At 36.3% G+C, this 27,226-nt stretch overlaps 2 protein-coding genes across 6 annotated transcripts in view; one reads left to right on the top strand and one right to left on the bottom strand.

The window, feature by feature from the left end:
* LOC127870822 (N-alpha-acetyltransferase 20-like) overlaps positions 1-6,428 on the bottom strand; it is a 31,546-nt gene extending 25,118 nt beyond the window's left edge. The window contains exons 1-4 of the mRNA XM_052413354.1: positions 6,213-6,428; positions 2,352-2,376; positions 1,443-1,533; positions 789-918 (exon numbers count right to left, since the gene is read on the bottom strand). Of these exons, the coding sequence (XP_052269314.1) occupies positions 789-918; positions 1,443-1,533; positions 2,352-2,376; positions 6,213-6,265 (299 nt within the window). The 5' untranslated portion in view covers positions 6,266-6,428. The remainder of the gene's footprint in view (positions 1-788; positions 919-1,442; positions 1,534-2,351; positions 2,377-6,212) is intronic.
* LOC127870821 (F-box/WD repeat-containing protein 7-like) lies at positions 6,341-26,126 on the top strand. Of its 5 annotated transcripts, none has more exons than XM_052413353.1 (12): positions 6,341-6,454; positions 8,444-8,621; positions 9,236-9,360; positions 10,026-10,178; positions 10,383-10,501; positions 11,146-11,297; positions 12,220-12,292; positions 14,345-14,456; positions 17,699-17,823; positions 19,287-19,362; positions 19,926-20,041; positions 21,410-26,126. In XM_052413353.1, exons 2-12 carry the CDS (start codon positions 8,491-8,493, stop codon positions 21,536-21,538), a joined length of 1,311 nt encoding a protein of 436 aa, XP_052269313.1. In that variant the 5' UTR covers positions 6,341-6,454; positions 8,444-8,490; the 3' UTR covers positions 21,539-26,126. The 5 variants fall into 5 exon arrangements, with proteins under 5 accessions (XP_052269313.1, XP_052269309.1, XP_052269310.1 ...); XM_052413349.1 differs by having other exon boundaries at positions 8,444-8,729; XM_052413350.1 differs by lacking the exon at positions 6,341-6,454 and adding an exon at positions 6,524-6,669 and having other exon boundaries at positions 8,444-8,729.
* Positions 26,127-27,226: the final 1,100 nt, after the last annotated feature.

The following is a 27,226-nucleotide window of genomic DNA, read 5'->3' as shown; positions in this document are numbered from 1 at the left end:
CCAGTCTCCTGGTAGTTCTCATGGATAGGTTGTTCTTCAGAAGCTGCCTGAAGCCAGTCTCCTGGTAGTTCTCATGAATAGGTTGTTCTTCAGAAGCTGCCTGAAGCCAGTCTCCTGGTAGTTCTCATGAATAGGTTGTTCTTCAAAAGCTGCCCGAAGCCAGTCTCCTGGTAGTTCTCATGAATAGGTTGTTCTTCAGAAGCTGCCCGAGGCCAGTCTCCTGGTAGTTCTCATGAATAGGTTGTTCTTCAGAAGCTGCCCGAAGCCAGTCTCCTGGTAGTTCTCATGAATAGGTTGTTCTTCAGAAGCTGCCCGAAGCCAGTCTCCTGGTAGTTCTCATGAATAGGTTGTTCTACAGAAGCTGCCCGAAGCCAGTCTCCTGGTAGTTCTCATTAATAGGTTGTTCTTCAGAAGTTGCCCAAAGCCAGTCTCCTGTTTGCTCATAAATGTTCATATATCGTTGCGGAAAATTAACATGGAATATATTGTCACACAAAAAATAAACCAGCATTTTGTATTGCTTTAAATCTATGTGTCCATACCACATCTAGGGTTGACATTTTTCCTATTGCTATAAGGAACACTGATTTTTTATAGGTTAACCTTATTTTACAAAATATTGTGCGCAAAATTCGTTGATTTTCAGTATGTATGTTACTTTAAATAAGTATAGTAACAGCATGTTATATTTATGTGATTTAACCAAACTAACCATGCTCCTGTGATGAAGCTAGAAATTTAGAAAAAAGCAATAAGAATTTTTTTTAATAAAACAAGTAATATCCTACTTTTCTGAGATTTCTTCCAGGTTACTCATTAGCTTGCCAGCCAGCCCCAGTCTCCGGTACTCTGGTGCCACTGTCAATGCAGTCACATGACCATGCCACTGGTCACCTTGACCTTCAGCCTTGCCCATGACTGAAACACAGCAATAGCATGCCTGAACAGCATGGGAACCAACTATATGAGCCCAGCTCTGAGATAACAGGGCTTAATGCATTTTGGAAAAACTTCTTCCCAAATACATGTACACCTGTGCAGTCTGCATAGGCTTATCTGAGACAACAATTTCCCTCTATACTGAAGCTCTGTTTGGAAGAGCCTTCCTTCAAAAACAAATACTATGAAAGCAGAAAGTGATGTCCCTGATTACCCAGTGAGGACTGTACAGGCTAATATGGGACAACACCACAAAAAATGCAAAAAGCCCCATTTTAACAGAGCATGGCAAATATGTTTGCCTACACACTGTTATATTTCTTGTACAAAATAATTATACACAATTAACTTATATGGGAAATTTTATTTTAAGTACATACTCTTGTCTTTCACCTCCAAACATTAACACCAAAGTGTATATAGATATACAACTAAAAACTGCTAAAAACTGCTGTTGAAGCTCAAGTAAGACTTCCTTTAGCACAAGTATACAGATGTCATACTGTAGCCCATGATTTCGCCTGATGCCGACTCTGCCACTTGGAAGTATTCAGGCCAATGGGCCAGATACTGCATGTAGAAAGGCAACCCATACTGTACCAGTTAAGGAAAACACTTCATATATAATTGAATACAACTTTTAAACAAAAGATTCACTTTCAATCAAGATAGTTTTGAAAAACCTGTATGCCCTCCCCAAACTTGCATGTTTTTTCATGATATCAATCCCCAACAGGTATAAATCAACCAATCATGAAAATGAACATAAAGTTTTTCTTAATGCTCATTAATAAATGAAAAAATAAGACAGATTTTTCTCATTAGCACAATATATTTTAATGTCAAAATTATTTGAAATACAGTTTTCATGAATGAGCAGGTGAAAATAATGTTTATCCCACATTACACTACCCCCCCCCCCAAAAAAAAAAAATCACGAGTACATGTAATGCTTGAACACATTTTATTGGTGCCAGTACCATAATTTATCCATAATTATCAAATTCAACTTTCAAAATAAAGATGGTGTTTGATCACAATTGACAGTCGTCTTAAAAGATGTTTTACGGGTATAATGGCAGAAATCATTAAGACTAGTGTACCTATTTATTAATTTAAGTTTATATAATAAGCCCCTGTGACATTGACATTTGACTGGTTGACCTGAAATTCAATAGGCTCCTTGCACTACTCTGTATTATTCATCAAACAAATTTGCATGGTAGGTCAAAGAATTCTCTAAATATTGTGCAGACCAACATTCTGAACAAAAAACAGGGCAAAGCATTAAACCCAAGTTTCTTCAAACAGGGACAAAAGTATAAAATCTACTCATATATCTCAAATGATAATTTATTGTATAGGAATATCCAATAAAGACATTTTATTTTCCTTCAAAACTTCAAGGATACAGTCTCCGTTAAAGGATCTAAGTTCCTGAAACAAACAAGAAAACAAGTTAAGATTTTCTAATACACATGTATAGTTATGCATATAAAAAGTCATAATGAACATAAAGTACAATTCAGTTATGAACATTTAAATCAGTGGTTGTCATTGTACATGTGTATGCCTTACCAAAAAGAGGAAACCTAGAAAATTGAGTTTAGACTAACTTAAAGGGATCACCTGTGTACACTTTCTAATTATTTAGAGTAGACTATTGATAGTACAAATGTACTTAAAATTTAAATATCACTTATAATATTTTTAAAGGTATGGTAATGAGGATCACTAAATGCAAAATTATGGGTTATTTTGTATTGAAGAAAAAGTTTTAACATTAAATTACAATAGTCAGGATTGAATTAAGTCAGTGTGTTGCATTAAAATCAGAAAAATTGCATCATATCTTGGAATGAGGGTCCTAGAGGATGCATACAAAATCTAGCTATGTTGGTCCATATTCCGTGTTTTGTTCAATTCTCCAATGAGCCTAATAAAATGTGTACTCCGAAACACACTTTCAAATGGTAAAATTAACGCGACTTGTAGAAATCTTGCTTGAAAAAAACACTTCTCATGAAGTTTACATGTATGTTGATCATTTGCCCGATAAAAGCACACAAAAATGTACATTGTCAGGTTATAGCATGGAAAGTGTGGGTGTATTGATTTTTGTATAAAAACTTTGTAGTGTAGCAACCATTGAGATCATTACATTTTGGTTAAATGTTTTGAAGTTCATTTATACAAAAGTATATCATGATTGAATAAGGGCGGACCTTAAAGGATATGTAGGAAAAATAAGTTTAATATAAAAAGGATGTGTTGAGTTTTTAATTAGTACTCGTTAAGATTTACAGAGGGATGCTTGTTTTGTGGGAATTCCCCCATCCCGAAATTCACTTTGTATATGCACTTGAATAACATGGCAGACCATTATTGATCAATTGTTGCTTTTTTGATTTACCTTGATTTACCTTGATCTTCGGGCCGTAATATTAGACAAAGTCTATCGTGGCCCCTCTTCTTTAAAATGTTATACGCGACATAGTGCGCTACACAGTTGATTTAAATTTTTTCTTATTCCAGTTCTCTTTGTTCAAATTCGATTTGAACACATTCAGGGATGTTGAAGAGACAGTTTGTTCTGAAAGGGCATTCCACAAGTTCACTGTCCTAGCTCCAAATGAATTTAGCTTTACATTATGATGACACTTTTTTTTAATGAATTTTAGGTGATGACCTCTCAAATCCCCTTGAGCCAAGTTAAATATATTGCTCCATTTTAGGTCGTCCAATCCGTAAATAGACTTATACAGAGTAATCATATCACTCCTATCTCTTTGGTACTCCAGAGTTGGTAGACCAAGGAATTTTAATCTTTCTTCATATGGGAGGGTAGAACATGCAGGAACCAGTCGTGTAGCTCTCCTCTGAACATCCTCAATCTTTTTAATGTCCTTTTTAAGATATGGCGACCAAACATTTGATCCATATTCAAGAATAGGCCTAACTAATGATTTATAGAGAGGAAGCAACATTTCCGTTTCCATGTATTCGAAAGATCTGTGAATAAGTCCTAGTACTCTCTGTGCCTTAGAAGTAATGTTTGATATGTGCTCTCCAAAATGTAAGTTTTCATTGAAAGTCACTCCAAGGTCCTTCTCAGATTGTGCCGAGTCCAGGTGTATGAAATTTCCATCTTTATCGAGCATTGAATACCTATGCCTTTCATTAGTAGATCCTATATGCATGACTTTGCATTTTTTGGCATTGAAAGAAAGCTTCCATTTCGAACTCCAGTCACACAGGTTGTCCAGATCTTGCTGCAATTCATCACATTGAGTAGTGGTATTAACATTTGAGTAAATCTTGGTATCATCCGCAAAAATTTTGACTATTCCATTGACAACATCTGGCAGGTCATTTATAAAGCAAAGAAAAAGTACAGGACCCAGAACGCTTCCTTGTGGAACTCCGCTTATGACTTTAGACCAATTGGACATTGCTGGGCCTATCCTTACACATTGAGATCATGCTGTTAGAAAATTCTCAATCCAATTTAGGGTAGCACCATGCACACCCAGACAATTTAGTTTAAATAAAAGCCTATCATGTGCCACGCTGTCAAAGGCTTTGCTGAAATCTAGATAAATAACATCTATAGGGGATCCTTCATCAACACTTTCAGCCCATCTGTCGAGAATTTCCAGTAATTGAATATTACATGAACGTTTAGGACGAAAACCATACTGATTGTCTGAAAGTAGGTTCATATTTAACAAGTATGACATTAATTTATCCCGGATGATTTTTTCACAAAGTTTACACACAACAGATGTCAAACTCACAGGTCTATAATTCGATGGTTCTTTCTTATTACCAGATTTAAATATTGGTGCTACAGTAGCCTTCTTCCAATCATCTGGTAATTTTCCTTTTATTAGTGATTCCCTAAATATCATATGCAGAGGTTTTAAAATGTGTCCTTGTGTTTCAAATAAAACCTTTGGATGAAGACCATCTGGACCAGGTGATTTATCAGGTTTTAAGGTTTTCAACACTTTTTGAACATCACTAATGGATATCTCAAAATCACTCATAGAAAACGGTATGTCATTTGGCACTTCCTCATTAAATGCTTCACTTCTTACAAACACACTACTAAAAAAAGAATTCATGACTTCTGCTTTCTCAAAATTTGACTTTGCTTCTGAACCGTCTGCTTTTTTTATGATACTTATACTGTCTCTCGTTTTTCTCTTAGAATTCACATACTTCCAGAACGATTTGTTGTTTAATTTTATTTCCTTGGCGATTTTCCTTTCATAGTCTCTTTTAGCGTCCTTAACAGTGGATGAACACTCATTTCTGGTTAAGGCGTAGACAGCATAGTATTAAATAATATGGAAATTATACTGGATTATATGATAATGGATAGAGTTAAAACATGTATATATCCAGCCATCAACAAATACTGTACAGTTTACTAAAATATTCTTTGAAATAAAAGTGGGACTTCCAACTTCATGTTTAGAGACATCCAAAAATTAAGGCTTGGAAGTACAACTTTCTACTTTTGAAAGTTTGTGGAAGCGATATTATTAAATTCGGATATGTGTTTCTGTTTCTAATTTAATAATGCGTGAAATGCACACTTTCCACGAGGATTACACCTGGTTGCCATCATCAGTCTTCTGAGTAAATGGCCATGATTTTATTGCAGAGTAGTATACTGTTTGGATTGATTAATATGTTGAGTAAAACAGATCCAACAAACTGTTACTAAACCACTGAAATAATGGATTGATAGTGACATGTTTTTTTCACGTTTAACTGCTTCACTATCGTTGGCATCTTCCATATGGACCATAAAACATTCTGCTTATTATCATAGTTGATGGACAATTCAAGACAAATTGTTTTAAATTATAATGTTTCGTTATTTCATTTGCTAATCAGGGACAAAACTAGTATTGTGAATGTTAACACTGTTAATATTCTTGATTAAAACTTTATCTTAATGCTATGTTAGTCAGGCACAGGCGAAAGCACTTCAGGTCTCGTCAATTAAGTTTGGGACTCATAGATTTCCAATTGGAGTCATTGTTTTCAAATATGTAAGTCCTAGTGGGTCTCATTGAAGCAAAATTCTAGATTAATCTCTGTAAGTTTATTGTGACATGTAAATTAACATTTGTCCGGATAAATGTATCCGAAAATAATAACAGATGATTGTAATCCAAATACTGATACTAGCTTTACTTTCGAGACAAATAACTCATATAAAATATTATAAAATATATAATTTAATAAGCTGAACATACACGTGGTTAAATTTGAACAAATCATCACACGTAAACTGTCGAATTGTGGTCATGGTTTGGTTGTTGTTGTCACTCTTCTCATTTTACGTTAAGACCCCAAAGAAATTATTTCACACGAAACAACGTTACTTTTTGTTTTGTTAGATGTGCGTGTGTTGTTGTTTTTGTCTTCCTTTTCAAAACAACAACATGGACGCTTATTGTTAATTGCTATAACATATTACACATATAAAATTGAATAAGTAAGAAAAAGTCGTTTATTGTATTTTAACACTTCTATTAGTATTAGCATTGACATGTTATTTATTTAATTTAACCTGTTGATCTAAAACATTTGGATGCAGTAGAAAGCGTTTAGCGGTACTGATTCAAAAGCGTCATTAGTTACTCTGGTTTCAGTTTTAATTATAATCAACTTTTGTTTTTGGTCTCTACAGTTTATATAGTTAACTCAAAGGTATTGATAATTCTTAAAAATATATATGCGACAGATTCTAATAAATAACGATCAACTAGCAACGTTTCCACAATAGAAATGGTCTTCCCTAGATAGATGATCGAATTAAGAAATGTAATCAGAGTATCACTTAATTCAAATCCAGTGTCTAATTTATTTGAGTAGTCGTTTAGTTGAGTCTATCCTGACATCAAATCTCTTTTGATTCCTCCTGCCATATACATTAAATATTTAGATCTTATTATACGGATACAGTCAAGGTACCATTACTGGATCATTATCCATAGCGGATCACTTTGATGTTCAAGACTGTGTATCACCATAAATAGTTGATATTTTTTGATGAAATTTTGCACACAGCATCTTCAAGGCCTGTTCTTTAAAACGCATTGAATGAGTTGTAATCGGGGCTACTCTTTGTCAAACATTTCAGTATGTTTTGCTGACATGTATATACGACTGTGTTTACTTCTTCGCGGCCACATGCTTTAACTCTGTTGGAAAGTAAGAAGTTTACACATTAATTTAAAGGCCATTTAGTAGTCTTTTTGCCTGCAAAAGTCCATTTCAGTTTTGATTCGTGTTTAAGATTTTGCAACACCTTAAATGAAATGAAAAATTGGGCAATAACGGATCAAGCGTGATCATAATATTATTATTTTATGCGTATTGATAATATATATTATTAAAGGGGCCTTTTCACAGATTTTGGCATGTTTTGAAGTTTGTCATTAAATGCTTTATATTGATAAATGTTAACATTAAAGTTTAAAAGCTCCAGTAAAAAATCAAAAATAAAACTTACAAAAGGAAAAAAAAGTAGCCTGCAGCAGGGCTCGAACCAGTGACCCCCAGAATCCTGAAGTAAAAACGCATTAGCCAACTGAGCTATCCTGCCAAGCATACATAAGATGTGTATTTTATACGTTATATAAGCAATCTTCGTAGTTTAACAAATTTAAACAACAACAGAACTCTCCAAATTATTCAATGGTTTCGCGTTGCAACGCTTTATAATTTTTAAGTTTTTAAATCGTCAAAAGATGCATATAATGGCTATATTAGACCATGGCAAATGTTCAGTAATACTGTTTCCTCACAAATATCATAACTAAACCGAAAATTTGTGAATCTGAAACAACTTTTTTGTCAATTTTGTCAATTTACCAAACCGTGAAAGAACCCTTTAAAATATATGCAAATCTTGTTGATTTTTACAATAAATGATCTCAATAGTAATGCTTTATTTATGTTCCATGTTCAATATTGATGATGAGATATGATTCAAACAATTTACATGGTTAATAAGATGCCCATATCTTTTAGATCTTTTTAGGATTTTCAACAGATAATTCACACAAGAACACCATGCATAAAGTGTAGATACAAGATAACATATAGAAAACAATTAATAACAAAAAATGAATATAATTTATAACTGGAAATGTAACTTGGTCATTGTAAACAACACAGTTCGTGTTTCGACAGTTTAAATAGCGTGTTAGATGCCCCATGAGTGGTTTCGATCACGTGATCCGTTATGGCTACAACTGATCCGTTAATGCATGAATTCTGCAGCATAAAAAGGTATCACAAATACATTTTGCCTGCGTTTAAAAATAAGACTATGTGCTTAATCAGTAAGCTTAGGTAATATTTAATCACCTTGGTGTAAAAGAAGTCTCAAAACATGTATTGCTTTTCACCCGAACAACTTTATTACTCTACTGATCCGGTAATGGTAACTTGACTGTAGTTACTTATTTTCTTTCAGGTTCTGGATGTCACAAAGATTTAATCCTGTTTTATAAACCTATCAGAATGGATTTTACAGAATGTCTTCAGCCTGAATTAGTGGACATGATCCTGTCTTACTTTACTGACAAGGAACTCTGCACATTTTCAGAATGTTGTGTTCAGTGGAGGGAAATATCAAACAAGGATCATTTATGGTATAGATACAAAAATAATGTTGACATGTGTCATGGTGTGCTTTTTTGGATGTCAAGAAATGATAAGTGTAGATGTACACTTTTCATGCAGCATTTCAATATACATAGGTAGATTATCTTAATGTTACTTTTTTTTTTTTATTTGAAGTGAAGTAAATCAATGTTATTTACGGTATCAAAAGTAATTTTATTCATATGTTACTTACTCAGGGCCCTTGCTACACTTTGGGGGATTGGGGACGGGGCCCTAAGAGGGGGCAATTTCGCGTCGTTATGGGCGAAAAGGGGAATTTTAGAATATCTTGTCACCAACCATTCAACACTCAAAATTGCTATATTTTAATGTTATTTACATAAATATACATTTAATCAAAGGTTAATAGCACGATACCAGCTGGACACATAGGTATAAAAGTAAAAAAATAATAATAAAAAAATTGGAGGGGGGAATTTTCAGCTGAAATAGGGGAAAAAAGTATACTATTTTAAGGGGGAATGGGGCTGAATTTCAGCCCCAAAAATGGCCAAACCAGGGCCCTGTTACTAAACTATATAAAGCACATAGTGTTTATTGTTTCTAATTACCGTACTTTTCATTCAACTGTATATTCCAGGTTGCATCACTGCATGGCAAAGGGCTGGTTAAGATATGGACTTGATGGGGACATCCTAACTGAGAATCATCTTAACATCAGTATGACAAATGTGGCAGGCAACTCTCCTGTCTTCAAATTATTTGGTGAATATCTTGTGTCATGGCATGTACCGGGTAATTGTTCACACAAGGTTGGGGATGTGTGTGACAGTCCTGTTATCAGGTGTCACTTGTTTGGGTGCCCAATAGACTACACAATTTCTCAACTGCAACAATATGGGATGTTGACGCTACCTGAGAATTTTCTTAAAAAGCCTATGGTCATTCCATCATTATATGGGTAATGAATTCACATTAAAGTAAGGTATTTGTACCATCATAAAGCAGGGCCAAAACACAACTTTGGGGAAAGAGCCACAGCCTTTTTTTTCAGGGAAAAAATACACAATTTTCTGACTTTGGGGAATAAAAAATACTGAGGTAGATTGGAAATTTAGAGAAAAATGTATGAACTTAAAGAAACTTCTATAGGATAAAGGGCCTTTTTGGTTAAGGGGAAGAAAAAGAGGCCCCTTGGGAAGAAGATTTTTTTGGCCATGTAAAGTAAGAAAATGTGTGCCAATTTGGTCAGTTGTTTCGCCTTGTTCAAGTTAAAAACTGGCTTTGGTAATATTTTATGGTCAATACAATATTTTGCATCAATTCACCAACATAACTGTTCAATATTTTATTACAATATTTATTGCCTATTACAATTGGATTAACACCTTTTGTAAAAAAAAAATAACACTTGATACTTTGGCTGCTAGTTTCTGAAGGCAGTCGACTGTCCCCACTCTGTAAATGGAAGAATATCTACATTCGAGTTCACCATCTTCACAAGAATTGGAGAAAGGGACGATATTCAGTATCACCATTGTTGAAAGGGCACACAGAGAAAGTAACAGCTATGGCTTGCAATGGTAGGTTTAAATTGACAACCTCAGAGTAAAGTACTTGTTTCCAAACTGATTATGAGTAAGTGCAAGTTTGTTATTCCATTTAGTCATGTTTTAAAAATGCAAATACATGGAACAATTTGTAAAATTTGCAGCCATCTTCTAGAAGTTTGAATAGATTATTAGTCTTAAAGCTATTTTCCAATCACAAGCACTGTTTACCTAAAGGCAAATTTGTGGTGTCTGGAAGTGAGGACAAGACATTGAGACTTTGGGACATCTCCCAGGCAACCTGTGTTCGTAAGCTAGATGGACATATGGATACCATTACGAAAATTATTTGGAAGGTAAAATATACTTAATTATTTACCGGCATGTCTGACAAATAATATGATTCCTTATTATTGGGCTTATTCTTAATTTAGGTAAGTTTATCAAGATTTTATGTAATTTGTTGCCTGGCCAATCTGATCAGCCAGTCCAGTTTCAGTGTCATATACTGCAATTTATTGTCTTAACATCCAACTGTATAAATTGATTGTAATTTTGTGTCATTTATCTTCTAGACATCCAGCCCAGCTGCATAAGTAAATTGTCATTTAGTTTCGCTCATTGGGTCATTGTCGACCTGAAATGGCTTGAAGTCACCCGGGGTTGATTAGAAGCCGATTCATGTCGCCCTGGGGTGACTTCAAGCCGATTCTAGTCACCCGGTCGGCTTGAAGTCACCCCAGGGTGACATTAATCGGCTTGAAGTCACCCTTGGGTGACAAGAATCGGCTGCAGGTCACCCCCGGGTAACGTCAAGCCATTTCAGGTCGACAATGACCCAATCAGCTTTAGTTTCATTGATTTTTTAGAAATCCTTAACGGCCCAGCTTTCTAGACATCCTAAACAGCCCATCTGTATAAGTTCATTATAATTAAGTGTCATTTATCTTCAAAGCATCCATAAAAATCTATATATTACTTTCACATTTCATCTTGGTAGGGTAACACCATAATCACTGGCTGCGAAGACAGCTCTTTACGAGTGATAGACTCCAATGATTTCCGGATTCTCTTCTCCCTGCAAGGTCACAGCGGCAGTGTGGATCACATGACCCTGGTTGGCAAGGTGCTGGTAACTGCGGCAACTGACAGGTGGGTGGCTCATAGCAGGTATTGTGGACTTTAAGCTTTGATTTTGGGTTTTGGTAATTGTCCACTGTAAATTACCTTGCATCATTTTTTTTTATCCTTTCCTGGTACAACTTTAGTCTTATTAACCCCTGCCAAAGGGAAAGATATAGAATTTGGACTTGTCCATCTGTCCATCTTTCCGTTTGTCTGTCACAAAACTTTTCAGGGCTATATCTCAGATACAATACAAGACTTCAACATAAAACTTCATGGGTGTATTGATATAAATTATGAGTATTGCCATGCACAAGAGCCATAACCCTACATTTCTTAAATTAGAGTTATTGCCCTTTGTTGTTTTTGTATTGTGCAAATTTGTAGGGCTAAATCTCAGATATGCTACAAGATTTCAATATGAAACTGCATGGGTGTATGGATATCAATGAGGAGAATTGTAATGCATAAAAACAATTACCATACACTTAAATATTGTTTGAGGATTATACCATATATAAACAGATTTGCACCCAACAATGAACAAAGTTTATTTGGCAGGGGATATCAATTCAACAAATTTGCTTGTTTTGTTAATATTTAATTTTTCTTGATAAATTTATTTTTAAGTCAAGCTGATTACGCTTCAAAAACGTTTAACATCTATGCTGGTTGGCAATCATTGTTTGATTGATTGCTTTCTATGTAAATTAATGTCTGCAAATGTACAGTTTTTATGAATTTAATTGAACTTATTTGAATTTGGGACAGTTAAGAAAACTGCAAAAAAAATTACATAGTTTTAATGTATTTAGCTGAAATTGCCTACATAAAAAACACTGTAAATGAATATAGAGATGATTATAAATAGAAATGAAAAATTATAAGTTGAAGACAGAAAAATTACGGCAAATGGTGTATACATATACTAGAATGTGTGTTTGTTCAGGACCATTCGGCTGTGGTACCTGCCTGACAGGAAGCTCATACACATCATGAGAGGTCATGAGCAGGAGGTGGAGGTCGGTACCCTACACTGGCAGTTGGGCCCCTTAACCCTTGGCATGCTGGGAAATTTGTCATCTGCTAAAATGTCGTCTGCTGAATTTCTAAAATTAGCATTTTCTTCTATTTTTTTTTCAAAAAATACTATAACAATAGCAAACAATTTGGATCCTGATGAGACGCCATGTTCTGTGGCGTCTCATCTGGATCCAAACTGTTTGCAAACGCCTTCAAAATTCAGTTTCAGCACTTAAATAGTTAACTTATTGGAAAATACAGCACTTACTCCAAAATGTATATATCTATTGAAGATATTCAACTAAAATGTATCACATGTTTTTATTTAAAATCACAGCCCAAGGCCTGTAACTGTGGTCTGAATTTTAGCTGAATTGTGGCACTTTTTTAATATGTATAAAACAGGTTCAAGTATGTTGTGGACTAGATGATGTTGAAAGCAGCCATGAAGTTGAACACAAGCTTGCACTACACCTGCAACCAGGGCACAAAAATTCCACTAGTCCGAGTAAAATCTTTAAAGAACACGTGAATTTCCCAAAAGCTGTCGTCCTGGGTGAAAAAATGAGATGTTTAAACATGTATTTTCTAACCAGTTAGACTCTTTTTCATTTAGTTAATTTTTTTTTCCAAAGGAATATCTATTCTCAAATAGAACTCAAGCCTTTTTTTTTCACTCATTTTCATTTTCTGTATAATCCAAAATTTATTACTAAATCCAGTTTTGTCCAGTTGTTTATGCCTTTGTTGTACATCACATTCACGATTTTGTAGTGGGACAAACTATAATTCCACTTTCCCAACACCAATGACATTATGCCAGATGTCAATCACATTCTTTTTTAATCATGTCAGCCTACCAGCGCTCAGGCACGCCATACCAACGTGAATTGTATACAATAATGGTACATGTCACAGAGCAATACTGACCAATCTCAACGACGGTAGCGCTGTAGAGAACAAGTTTCCACATTTTAAAAAATGCATTCCAATTTTTTAACCAAAAATAGAAATCTTCGGGTTCTCTGTGCTACGAAGTTTTTATTTACCAATCAAATATTAAAGCCCACTCTTTCCTCGAGGAATGAAGTGATGCTGTACATGAAGTATAATTTTCACATGTTTTCCGCGATATGACAGAACTGTAGTGTATTGACTTTTCAGAAGCTTTTAAAGTCATATTATCCTCTTATTATCCACATATTTGAAGTACGAGTGCATGTGTTTGAAGGACGAGTGAAAATTGTAAGGCACTCGTCCTGCAGGACTAGTGCATTCTTGAAAAAAAAGGCCCCCTGTCTGCAACACGTGTATTACACAAATATCATACCACAAATAATGAACATTTGCTCTGCCATTAAAATTACCACATCCAAGTATTCTGAAGTTCAACATAACTGTGAAGAAACACCCATCAAACCTATTAAGCCTACTGGAACTAAAATGGATGGTATTCAGGAACAGATGAACATTTAATTGACATTTATCTGATACTAAGGGTTCTCAGTGAGATGTATGTGTAAATCATCAAGCAATATGTTAACATTCAAAGAACTGAACAACCAGAAATGTATACTTATCAAGTGCATGTTCAATTAAGAATAAATATAAAATGATTTCCTCTGAAAGAAATATTGTTAGATTTTTGTCATTCTCTGACTTTTTTGTTTAGGTGTGATATTACATGTTGAACAGTTACAATTCATAAAATCATGGATCAATTAGATCACAATTTCGATGAGATATTTAAACAAAAATATTTCATATTCACATTTTTAAGAAATCACTTGTATTTGAAATTTAGCATCTTTTTTATACTAAAAAATATTTATGTTGAAGTTTTTTTTTCGATTTACTATAACTATTTCAGAAAATAAGGACCTTGAGAAATTGCAAGGGAACTTATTTCTCGATATTGATTATGGTTATATTGACTGTGTGTTATACATGTATATATATGTTTTTTACATAGAATACCAAAGCCAAAATACTGATTTTATCTCTCACACATGCAACAGAAGTATTTGCCATGGTTACTATACATGTTTCAGTGTATGTGTAGCTTTGGCAACCATGTGGTTACTGGTTCCTGGGACCACACCCTGGCCCTCTGGGACGTGGAGCATGCAGAACTGGTCCATATGTACGAGGGTCACACTGAGGGTGAGCTGCCTATCTTTCCTAGTATTAAAACAATTATTCATGGTAATTAGCAAGCCTTATCTTGTATTGACCATATGCTTATTCAATTATTATTTTTATAACTCAATCTGGCATTGTGCCAATTAATGATATTTGTTGCAAACATAAAACAAGAAACCATATTGGCCCTAAAGAAGTTTAAAGTACTCCAAACAACTTGACCTAGATTTAACTTAATTAAAACATGGCATTAATATTGTCGAGGTTACCATTCTGATCAAGTTTCCTCAAAATTAGGTCATTCATTCCGCTTCTGGAGTGGTAACACAGTTTCTATAAGATTCAACCCGGGGAAGTAGTTTTTGGACACAAGTGACCCTGATTCAAGCGCATTCTAAATATTTTCAAGAATCCAAAACATTCTGACCAAGTTTCATGAGATTGATCTATAATTGTGGCATCTAGAGTGGAAAGATTTTTCTATGGTTTAACCTTGTGACCTCGATTAATGTTGCCCAGATTCACATTCAAGTGAAGATTGGTGTTATTATGCTCCGTTGAGTTAAGCCAGTATTTTACTGAATTGACTAATACGCTTTATAGAATTGATTAATGGATACATGAAATATTAATAGCTTCTTGACATGATTTTTGAGCATTGAATTATAGCATACATCCAATATTGAAACATTTTTAATATGATTTATGAGATTGAATATATGCAATATTCTAAGAGTATTAATATGATTTATAAGCATGGATATATTATACATTATTATTTAGATTTATGGGCATTTATTAATATGATAAATGCAATAGTAAAAAAGAATTAATTTAATGTATGAGCATAATTAATATGAGATATGAAATATTAAGATGAGTTTTGGATATCATGAGGATGAATTTTAATGAACTTGGAACAAAATGAGCCTCGCTCTAGAAATGCAGGGCTTTATGCTGTCTGGGAAGGCAGGGCTTAATGCAGTCTGGGAAGGCAGGGCTTAATGCTGTCTGGGAAGGCAGGGCTTAATGCTGTCTGGGAACGCAGGGCTTTATGCTGTCTGGGAACACAGGGCATTATGCTGTCTGGGAACACAGGGCTTTATGCTGTCTGGGAACACAATGCGCTTTATGCTGTCTGGGAAGGCAGGGCTTAATGCTGTCTGGGAAGGCAGGGCTTATTGCTGTCTGGGAAGGCAAGGCTTAATGCTGTCTGGGAACACAGGGCTTAATGCTGTCTGGGAACACAGGGCTTAATGCTGTCTGGGAACACAGGGCTTAATGCTGTCTAGGAACACAGGGCTAAATGCTGTCTTGGAAGGCAGGGCTTAATGCTGTCTGGGAAGGCAGGGCTTAATGCTGTCTGGGAACACAGGGCTTAATGCTGTCTGGGAACACAGGGCTTAATGCTGTCTGGGAAGGAGGCAGGGCTTAATGCTGTCTGGGAAGGCAGGGCTTAATGCTGTCTGGGAATGAAGGGCTTAATGCTGTCTGGGAAGGCAGGGCTTAATGCTGTCTGGGAAGGCAGGGCTTAATGCAGTCTGGAAACGCAGGGCTTAATGTTGTCTGAGAAGGCAGGGCTTAATGCTGTCTGGGAACACAGGGCTTAATGCTGTCTGGTAACGAAGGGCTTAATGCAGTCTGGGAAGGCAGGGCTTAATGCAGTCTGGGAACGAAGGGCTTAATGCAGTCTGGAAACGCAGGGCTTAATGCAGTTTGGGAACACAGGGCTTAATGCAGTCTGGGAAGGCAGGGCTTAATGCAGTCCAGAAATGCAGGGCTTAATGCTGTATGGGAAGGCAGGGCTTAATGCTGTCTGGGAAGCAGGCAGGGCTTAATGCTGTCTGGGAAGACAGGGCTTAATGCTGTCTGGAAACGAAGGGCTTAATGCAGTCTGGAAACGCAGGGCTTAATGAAGTTTGGGAACACAGGGCTTAATGCAGTTTGGGAACACAGGGCTTAATGCAGTCTGGGAACGAAGGTCTTAATGCAGTCTGGGAACACAGGGCTTAATGCAGTCTGGTAACGAAGGGCTTAATGCAGTCTGGGAAGGCAGGGCTTAATGCAGTCTGGGAACGAAGGGCTTAATGCAGTCTGGAAACGCAGGGCTCAATGCAGTTTGGGAACACAGGGCTTAATGCAGTCTGGGAACGAAGGGCTTAATGCAGTCTGGGAACACAGGGCTTAATGCAGTCTCGGAACGCAGGGCTTAATGCAGTCTGGGAACACAGGGCTTAATGCAGTCTCGGAACGCAGGGCTTAATGCAATGCAGTCTGGGAAGAGAGGGCTTAATGCAGTCTGGGAATGCAGGGCTAAATGCAGTCTGGAAACGCAGGGCTTAATGCAGTTTGGGAACACAGGGCTTAATGCAGTCTGGGAACGAAGGGCTTAATGCAGTCTTGGAACACAGGGCTTAATGCAGTCTGGAAACGCAGGGCTTAATGCAGTTTGGGAACACATGGCTTAATGCAGTCTGGGAACGAAGGGCTTAATGCAGTCTGGGAACACAGGGCTTAATGCAGTCTCAGAACGCAGGGCTTAATGCAATGCAGTCTGGGAAGGCAGGGCTTAATGCAGTTTGGGAACACAGGGCTTAATGCAGTCTGGGAATGCAGGGCTCAATGCAATGCAGTCTGGGAATGCAGGGCTTAATGCAGTCTGGGAATGCAGGGCTTAATGCAGTCAGGGAATGCAGGGCATTATGCAGTCTGGGAATCCAGGACTTAATGCAGTCTGGGAATGCAAGGCTTAATGCAATGCAGTCTGGGAAGGCAGGGCTTAATGCAGTCTGGGAAGGCATGGCTTAATGCAGTCAGCACAGGCTAAGATAGGGAGGACACTTTCTGCTTTTATGGTATTTTTTGTTTCTTACTGAAAATCTAGTTAAGACAGAAAGTATCGTTCCTGATTAGCCCTGAACAGGCCAATGTAGGAAGAAACGTTTGGCACATTAATTAAGCCCCATTTAGCAGGATTGAGGTTCAAGTAATGTTCACCATATGAAATGCTTTTTGCTCATCTGTTTCCTAGCTTCACTTTTATGTTCTCTTTAAAAAATACGTAAGCATGTTACAAAATTGCCAATAATGAATGCACTTTGTCTTTTCAACAAATAAAATATGTTTTTAGTGTCTAGTAATATGATTTAGAGACTATGAAAAAAGATATTGAATTGTTGCCAAAACTGGAAACATTTGAGAATCGAGATTATGACATTAAAATTAGCATATTTCATGTGACATGAGATGACTTGTTGCTCCAGTTGTGACATGCTGCTGGTACAATGGTGAGAGGATCGTGAGCGGTAGTGCTGATGGGGACCTAAGGATTTGGCGGCCCTCCCCTCCTAAGTGTCTACACGTTCTACAGGGGCATGAGGCGGACGTTGTAAGCATGCACTTGTTATTATCCCCACGCTTTTTGAAAAAAAGGTGGGGATATTGTGGTTATCTCCGCCGTCCGTCCGTCCGTCCGTCCGTCTGTCCGTCCGTCCGTCCGTCCTGGCCACTATCTCCTCCTACACTAAAAGCACTAGAACCTTGAAACTTACACACATGGTAGCTATGAGCATATGTGCGACCCTGCACTATTTGGAATTTTGATCTGACCCCTGGGTCAAAAGTTATAGCAGTTGGGGTGGGGCCGCGTCAGAAATTATCACTCATTTTTTTAGGTTATTTTACATTTACTTCTTTATTTCTACACCGATTCACTTCAAATTGATACTGGACCTCTCTTATGACAATACGGTCAATCTCAACCATGCATGGCCCCATTCCCAACCCTGGGGCGCCCCGCCCACATAGGCCACACCCACCAAAAATTTCCATTTACTATAATTTTTTCATTTCTACACGGATTCACTTCAAATTGATACTGAACTTTTGTTATGACATTAGGGTCAATCTCAACTATGCATGGCCCCAATCCCAACCCTGGGGCGCCCGCCCACATAGGCCACACCCAGCAAAAAATTCCATTTACTATGATTTTTTCATTTCTACACGGATTCACTTCAAATTGATACTGAACTTCTCTTATGACATTAGGGTCAATCTCAACTATGCATGGCCCCATAACCAACCCTGGGGCCCCGCCCACATAGACCACACCCGCCCAAAATTGCCTTTTACTATAATTTCTTCATTTCTACACCGATTCACTTCAAATTGATATTGAACTTCTCTTATGACAATACGGTCAATCTCAACTATGCATGGCACAATTACCAACCCTGGGGCGCCCTACCCACATATGTCACACCCACCCAAAATTGCCTTTTACTATAACTTCTTCATTTCTACACCAATTCACTTCTAATTGATGATGAACTTCTCTTATTACAATACGGTCAATCTCAGCTATGCATGGCCCCATTACCAACCCTGGGGCACACCTAGGTCAAACATTCGGCGTGGGGATACGCGTCGGCCTCTGCCGCGCCATTTCTAGTTGTTCTTTGATTGTTGTGATCAGCTTCGAGTAATTGTTCACTACATTTTTGGGGGAGCTCGGGTCGTTATTGTGCACCTTCATGGATACTTGTGTTACGGAAAATTTTAACTGTCGTGCAAATATCACTATATAGCCTGTTTCTAAATGGTAAATATTGTCATCTGAAAGACTCAATTACCTGTTGGGATTGAAAATACGGATGTCCATAAATTACTGAAAAAACACATATATATGCCAGTATGGTCAGTGTTATAAATAACAAAAATAAGTTAAAAAACTGTAAAGTATAATGACATTTATAATGAATGCAATACATGGGGATAATAAATATAAAACATGAAATTTAGCAATTAATGAGTTAGATAATAGTTGTATAAGTATTTATTCCATTTCAGTACTGCTTGGCTGCCAATACTTCGGTGATAGCGTCAGGCTCCTCAGACAGCACTGTACGTGTGTGGGGTTTTGATGGTAAGGAAAAAAAGCATTCACAGAGATCATCATTGGTCTTTTTTGATTATGCATGTTTTCTTGTAGTTTTTATATTTTAGTGATATTGTTGTTTTTTGTCCAAAAACTGTTCTTTTAATCACCATAATATGGTGATATTTTATAATAATATATCTGTTTGAAAACAAACAAAAGCAGTCTATAAGTGTGCTGTTCTAATTCAGTCTTGTTTGTTGTGTAATATCCTAATGTGTTTAACGATGAAAGTATTTGCAATTGTTAGGCTTGAAATTCAAAGTATTCCAGCCGTAACAGAAACAGAAAAAGCAATTACAGTTACCTAGCTTACTTATTTTCTTTATAAAATGTATTATTGGGAGAAAAAGAATACTTGTTGTTATGTTCAGATACAACTTTTCACAGAGATTTCAAAACTGCTTTGTAAAATGATATATATTATCATGACTTGTAATAACACAGAATATTTCTCTTGCATAACTTACTGTTTTGAGTATCATTACTTAACATTAAACAGATTGCCTGCTAGTGGGCAGTTATGAGTACAGTTGAGTGTCTGTTTGCAGGTAAGTGTCGTTACACATTGAACGGCCATCTTGGTGTGGTGCGCTGTCTGCACCTCTGTGAGGAACGTCTAGTCAGCGGGGGAGACCAGAAGAAAGTCATCGTCTGGGACTACAAGGTACCTCATTCACTGCACATACAGATATTTGTTGCCATGTTGTCGGGAAACATGAATATATAAGCTGTGTGCTGGGAAAAATGGAATTATTATGCATAGTAGTGTGAAAAGGGGATTTTTTAAACAATTAATTAGGAATAAGAACTTTGAAGCCTTAAATTTTTGAGACAGGACAAGTGATGTATCAAGGGTACAGGAATATTGAAAAGGGATGTAGCAAGGTATTGTAAATTTATTATCCGTGTCTTTCGGATATGGGAATTTATAAGCAATCTGGTGGGGAGACAGACTTTATAACTCTTGAAGTATATAAAAGGCGATTTAAAAGCTATGTGGGGACATGTGAATATATTATCTGTTCAGCAAGGAAACAATTATTAAAAGGTATGTTATCAGGACATCGGGATTTATTATCCCAGCCGAAAAAAAATTCCGAGGGTATATAGTAATTGGTCCTGTCCATCTGTGCGTCTGTGTGTCTGTGCGTCCGTCTTTCCGTCCGAAACTTTGTCCGGAGCATAACTCCAAATCTACTGAAGGGATTTACTTGAAACTTCAAATGTAAACAGATGGCAAGTAGGAGAAGTGCAGTGACTAACAACCACAACTCTATCTACCTTATTTTTTAAATTATCTCCCCTTTTATATAATTTCGAAGTAAATTTTTGTCCGGAGCATAACTCTAAATGTAATGAAGGGATTTACTTGAAACTTAAAATATAAACAGATGGCAAGTAGGAGAAGTGCATTGACTAAGAACCATAACTCTATCTACCTTAGTTTTTGAATTATCTCCCCTTTTATATAATTTCAAGTAAATTTTTGTCCGGAGCATAACTCTAATACTACTGAAGGGATTTACTTGAATCTTTAAATATAAACAAATGGCAAGTAGGAGAAGTGCAGTGACTTAGAACCATAACTCTATCTACCTTAGTTTTTGAATTATCTCCCTTTATTTAATTCAAAGTAATATTTTGTCCGGAGCATAACTCTAAATCTATTGAAGGGATTTACTTGAAACTAGAAATCTACAGCATAATTCCAACACTATATAACTAATTGATCATTGAAATATAAATAGATGACACAGCTGCCATGTTTTACAAATATTATTCTACTCTCTAAAAAAAATGTTGTCATACAAGCAAACACATTTTGGCAGGGATTTGGCACTACTGTGACAAGCTCTTGTTTGTGAGAAAATTCAGGTAAACATTTGCTTTCTATTCCCATTCAAATATGATTTTGTGTGTGTCTTTTATATCAAGTGACTGACAGAAATGTAATGTGAAACTATAGATATGATGAAGGCCTGAGAATCATAAATTGCACATTCATAGATTCCTGATATTTTACTGTTTTCAGACTGGGGAACAAATGAACATTGTACACAGACATCCATCTTTATTGCACTTGATGTGGGCAAACGAGACAAAATTGATCACAGCTTCTCCTGAACGTCCTGGAACTATAGCAGTCCTCAGCTACTGGTAGCGTGGAACTTCTTGGAACCATAGCTGTTCTAAGCTACTGGTAGCATGGAATGTCCTGGAACTATAGCTGTCCTCAGCTACTGGTAGCATGGAACGTCTTGGGAGTATAGCTGTTCTCAGCTACTGGTAGCATTGAATGTCCTGGAACTATAGCTGTTTTCAGCTACATGGTAGCATGTACAATTCTTGAACTTAAGCTGTGGTCAGCTACTTGCAGCATAAAACATTCTGGAGCTATAGCTGTTGTCAGCTATTGGTAGCATGGAACATCCTGGAGCTATAGTCATTGTCAACTGTTGGTAGCATAGAACATCCTGGAGCTATAGTCATTGTCAGCTGTTGGTAGCATGAAACATTCTGGAGCTATAGCCATTGTCAGCTATTGGTAGCATGGAACATTCTGGTGCTATAGCCATTGTCAGCTGTTGGTAGCATGGAACATCCTGGAACTATAGCTGTTGTCAGCTACTGGTAGCATGGAACATTCTTGAACTTAAGCTGTTGACAGCTACTTGTCACATGGAACATTCTGGAGTTATAGCCATTGTCAGCTGTTGGTAGCATTGAACATCCTGGAACTATAGCTGTTGTCAGCTACTGGTAGCATGGAACATTCTTGAACTTAAGCTGTTGTCAGCTACTTGCAGCATGGAACATTCTGGAGCTATAGCCAGTGTCAGCTATTGGTAGCATGGAACATTCTGGAGCTATAGCCATTTTCAGCTATTGGTAGCATGGAATATTCTGGAGCTAAAGATACCGGTATTTTTGTCCTGAAACTGCAGGGAAACTGTCTGTTTAACTATGAAAATGTTGTCAAAATTGTGATTAATGTTGTACTGTTACGGCAAGTGTCTTCAATGTATTCAGCAAAAGAATTTACTAAGCAGTCTCATTTGTATTCTCTTTAGTTTGATAACATGTTGAGATAAAGTTAATATTTAAATTTAATAGGTTAATTAATTTGGTTGAAAGACCTAGAAATGTAAATCAAAAAGTAAAAGAACGTTTAAATTGTAAACATACATGTATGATGCTAGTAAACATTTCAGAATAGAAATTAGTAACAATAAAATATAATTATGTTCCAACAATCGTTACATATCAAAAGTAAAAAATCTTCCTGCGGTTACCTTCCATACGGTATTGTATACTGTTTTAAGTCTGTGATAAATCCTATGTTTTAACACAAGCTTTATGCACATACCGTACATTTTTGCAGATATAATCATCATTTTTTGTTGGAATTTTTGTATCATGTCTATAACTCCATATTCAAGTGCCTATGTAAGTGTCAAAGATATGTATTATTAACTTGATATTGTGCAAACAAGTCTACCAATCAACGTGGTGCATTTAGTTTTGTGCCAAATATGATCAGGTGTCATAATCAGTATTCACCACAATCATAAGATACCGTTAGATTTTTAACCTTAATGTTATATTTTAATACTTTTGTAAAAATGAACCTTTTGTTTGTTTATTTTTGTTTACCTGAATTCTTATTATACCACCATTTAGATGTCTGATAGGGGTCAAAAAGAGTTTCCCTTACTCCATCTGTCCCTCTATCTGACAGTAGGGCTCGGGTAATACTAAAATGTTCCCCGGGTAAGTAAACACAAACGTATCCGGAAATTTCTAACACTAAATTGGTTGTTTTCTGCTAATTTTTCAAATTAATAATGTCCATATTTTTGTCAATATTCTGTAAAATGGCTTCTATATTATAAAACTCCTACTCAAAAAGCATGTTAAGGCAGGTATTGTTCAAAGAGATTTTGTTTTCATATTCAGTAGTGTGTTTCATGACTTTGGTTTTTGGGTGGGAATGAAACTCGGGTACAGTATAAATTAGCCGGGTACGTGTTAGTATATTTTCAGTACCCAGGGTACATTTAGGTATACTTAAGAGTACCTGAGGTACATTTAAGTAGAAACCAAGCCGCCATTGACCAATCAAGTGACAGTAGGATGTTTCTATAACTGATGACACAAAAGGTATTGCTGGTAACTTGATGAAACTTATTAAAATCCTTGAACTATCATATTAAACTGCATGTGAATGCTTTAAATAGTCACCGTGGGGTAGTAGATATTGTGTCCCCCTAGCAACCTGGAGGTCATGGGTTCGATCCCCACTGTGGGGGCATTCTTTAGATCTTCCCCCATACACACCAAGGACTGGTTCTAGTCCCAGGAAATGGACTGGAGAGCGTTTCAAATAAGCAGTAGGCTTTCTATGCAATCGAGCTAAAATAAATAGGTATAATTTGCAAACATATTAGCTAGCATGTAAACTTATGCACCTCTGTATTTTATTGCAGACATAGCAATACAATGTAGTTATCGCTTTTTTAAAGAAAATTATTACATGATTTAGCTTGTGTCGTGTGTAACTCAGGAAGTTTTTGCTACTAAACATGTTAGCCATCATGTGAACTAATGTCCACCTTCATACATTGGTTCCTGATTTTTAAACATTACCAGAATTATGGCCCACTTTAGTAAATAATTACTTCTTTACCTTGTGTCTGTTGTAACTCCACACGATTTGCTACAAAAAAAATTATCCAGCATGTGAGCTTGTGTGCCCATTGGTTTCTTTTCTTTTTAACATAACCACAGTATATAATAGCCCTCGTTTGTTAAAAAAAATACATTCTTTACCTTGGCACTTGTGTCTTGTTGAAACAGGAAAGTACTGCTGCTACACTGATAAAGCTACAAAATATAAGCCAGCATGGAAATTTGCGCCCCTTTGTAATTTGATTCACTTTTCCTTAGCTCACCTGAGCACAAAGTGCTCATGGGTGAGCTTTATGGATACCATGTTGTCAGTCCTCAGTGAGTGAGTGCGTGCGTAAACTTTTGTTATCCTACGACTTCTCCCTCAGAATGACTGTACAGATTTTAATAAATCTTCACAGCAATGATCATTGGGTGACTCTGAAATGTGTTGGAACCATTAGTTTAGTTTAAACCTTGTTATTTTAGCTCGATTGCATCATTAAAAGCCTCAGGCTTTATTGAAACGCTCTCAAGTCCATTCTGGTCCATTTCATATGTAAGTAATTGGAGCGAAAAATATACTTTAAAAATAAAACCTTTAACAAATGTTCATCTTCTCTGAAACTACTTAGTTTAGGGGTATGATATCTTGTGGTTAAAATCGTCGATGGATCTCTACTTTGACCATAAAGCAGTTGCTTATTTAAGAAATAATCGACGGGTAACCGTTGGTTATTGCGGTAATAACCAACGGTATGGAGTTCAGATGCGTAGGAATTAAACCAAGAGGGTGTAGCCCGAGTAGTTTGATAACAAGCATCGGAACGACATACCGTTGGTTATTACCGCAATAACCAACGGTTACCCGTCAATTATTTCGATTCTAACACGATTTCATTAATAAGTTACCTGCGATTTAAAGGTTATAAATGAGAATTATATTAACCGAACGTTCTCCACTTTTCCGCGAAAACACGACGTCACCACAACAATGAAAATTAAATGACGTCGTCTTCATTCATAAACAGTGCACTGACAATCAAAAGTGACGTCATACTAAAAACCGTTGGTTTATCGGGGTAATAACCCACGGTAGATTTCCTTCTTTGTATATAGAAAACAAGTCAAGTGCCGTGGTAGAATATATAGTATTTTTAGACAAAAGTGGAATGTAGGGGCATTTGTGTTGTACAGACACATCTAGATCTATATACTTCCATAAGTGTAACCGCATATGTGTTATAACCAGGAATATTATGTTATTATATTCTTCTATATGAATCAAACATTGTTTTTGTTAGAATGCATGCTACATGAGAATGTTTTGTCATGTAGCCCTGTCTGTGCTGCATGCCAAGACTCTTATAAATTATATTATACCTTATAAATTTTCTGTTTGAAATAATTTTTAGCTCGGCTGTTTTCAGACAAAACCCGAGGTATTGTCATAGCCAGGCCGTCATGTCTTTCCACCGTCCGCTTTGCTAAAACCTTAACATTGGCTCTAAAATCAAAGTGCTTCCAGACCTACAACTTTGAAACTTCATATATACATGCACCTTGATGAGTTCTACACGCCACATCCATTTTTGGGTCACTAGGTCAAAGGTCAAGGTCACTGTGACCTCTTAGAAAAAAATAAAAAATTCTGACAAACGTTCATTTTTTCAAAATTGCACCCACAGCCGAGCGTTGTCTTCCGTTATGCGGTGCTCTTGTTAAAGATTTATTAACTCTAAAATGTCTATGGTTGTTGAAATCAAGTCAGTTTGTTAATACGTTTGTCATATATAGGCATACATTTGCTAACTACAAAATTCAGATGTAACTTAAAATTGGCTGTATAAAAATTGGACTTGTGATCTTTGATACAGCAGTCCTTGGGTCTTTGGAACAAATAATAATTTCACTATGTAAAATTTCCTGCTTGATTTGCATTAAGACATAGTTAATGAATAGTGCATTTTACAAAAATTGCTGTATTCATTGTTTGTATCTGTTTTTGGCTGTGTTTATAGTAAATGTATAAAAGTATGTTTGATTACAAACTGTAACATTAAAGTGCATAACATCCTATACTTGTTTGTAAGCAGCTTCTTCTACATAGATTCATATACTTTTTATGATACTTGAGCGTGTTTGTGGTGTATTGAAAGTTTCTGCAGAATTTTAAACCTGCTACAACGTAGATGGGAAAAATAAGTACAATTAGAAATATTGTTTCAAATCCATGAAAACAATATTCCCAGTAAGTTTAATTTAAGACTACCTGATATAACATTAATGACAGAATTATCCATGCTCCAAATGCTCTGGTTTAATCATTTTAACACATTCCTTTAAATCAATTTTAAATATAGTAAGCATCTCAAGATGATTTCAGCTATTTAAAATGTTTAGGAATTTATGTTAAACTATAATGTGGGCTGAACTAACCAATTAATATCACTTCTGGTGGCTCAATGATAAAAAAACAATAAGTTTGAGTTACAAAATGTTCAAAGTATGAACGACTTTAGTGTAGGAGGAAGATCATCACTTAGTTAATCATTAACGATAAGGACCCTGTTTCAATGGCACAATTTGTATGCCCCCGATAGGGTGGCATATAGCAGTTGAACTGTCTATCAGTCAGTATGTCAGTCTGTCCGTCCATCCGAAAACTTTAATGGTCATAACTTTTTAAGCCCCCAGTAGGGTGGAATATAGCAGTTGAACTGTCCGTCAGTCAGTATGTCAGTCTGTCCGTCTGTCCGGAAAAAAAACTTTAACATTGGCCATAACTTTTGCAATATTGAAGATAGCAACTTGATATTTGGCATGCATGTGTATCTGCATATAGCAGTTGAACTGTCTATCAGTCAGTATGTCAGTCTGTCCGTCCATCCGAAAACTTTAATGGTCATAACTTTTTAAGCCCCCAGTAGGGTGGAATATAGCAGTTGAACTGTCCGTCAGTCAGTATGTCAGTCTGTCCGTCTGTCCCGAAAAAAAACTTTAACATTGGCCATAACTTTTGAAATATTGAAGATAGCAACTTGATATTTGGCATGCATGTGTATCTCATGAAGCTGCACATTTTGAGTGGTGGAAGTTCAAGGTCAAGGTCATCCTTCAAGGTCAAAGGTCCAAAAAAAAATTATTTCAAAGCAGCGCAATAGGGGGCATTGTGTTTCTG

The sequence above is a fragment of the Dreissena polymorpha genome, chromosome 3, assembly GCF_020536995.1.
Source record: "Dreissena polymorpha isolate Duluth1 chromosome 3, UMN_Dpol_1.0, whole genome shotgun sequence".
Lineage (NCBI taxonomy): Eukaryota > Metazoa > Mollusca > Bivalvia > Myida > Dreissenidae > Dreissena > Dreissena polymorpha.
Note: the sequence above shows the minus strand (reverse complement) of the source record. Positions and strands in the feature narration are given on the sequence as shown.

What these genes read in the sequence shown, in the direction of transcription:
- LOC127870821 (XM_052413349.1), top strand. Translation starts at nt 8,491, where the DNA reads ATGGATTTTACAGAATGTCTTCAGCCTGAATTAGTGGACATGATCCTG. An exon ending in AGGGGCATGAGGCGGACGTT is followed by an intron (nt 17,824 to 19,286) that starts GTAAGCATGCAC and finishes ATTCCATTTCAG; the next exon opens with TACTGCTTGGCTGCCAATAC. An exon ending in ACGTGTGTGGGGTTTTGATG is followed by an intron (nt 19,363 to 19,925) that starts GTAAGGAAAAAA and finishes GTCTGTTTGCAG; the next exon opens with GTAAGTGTCGTTACACATTG.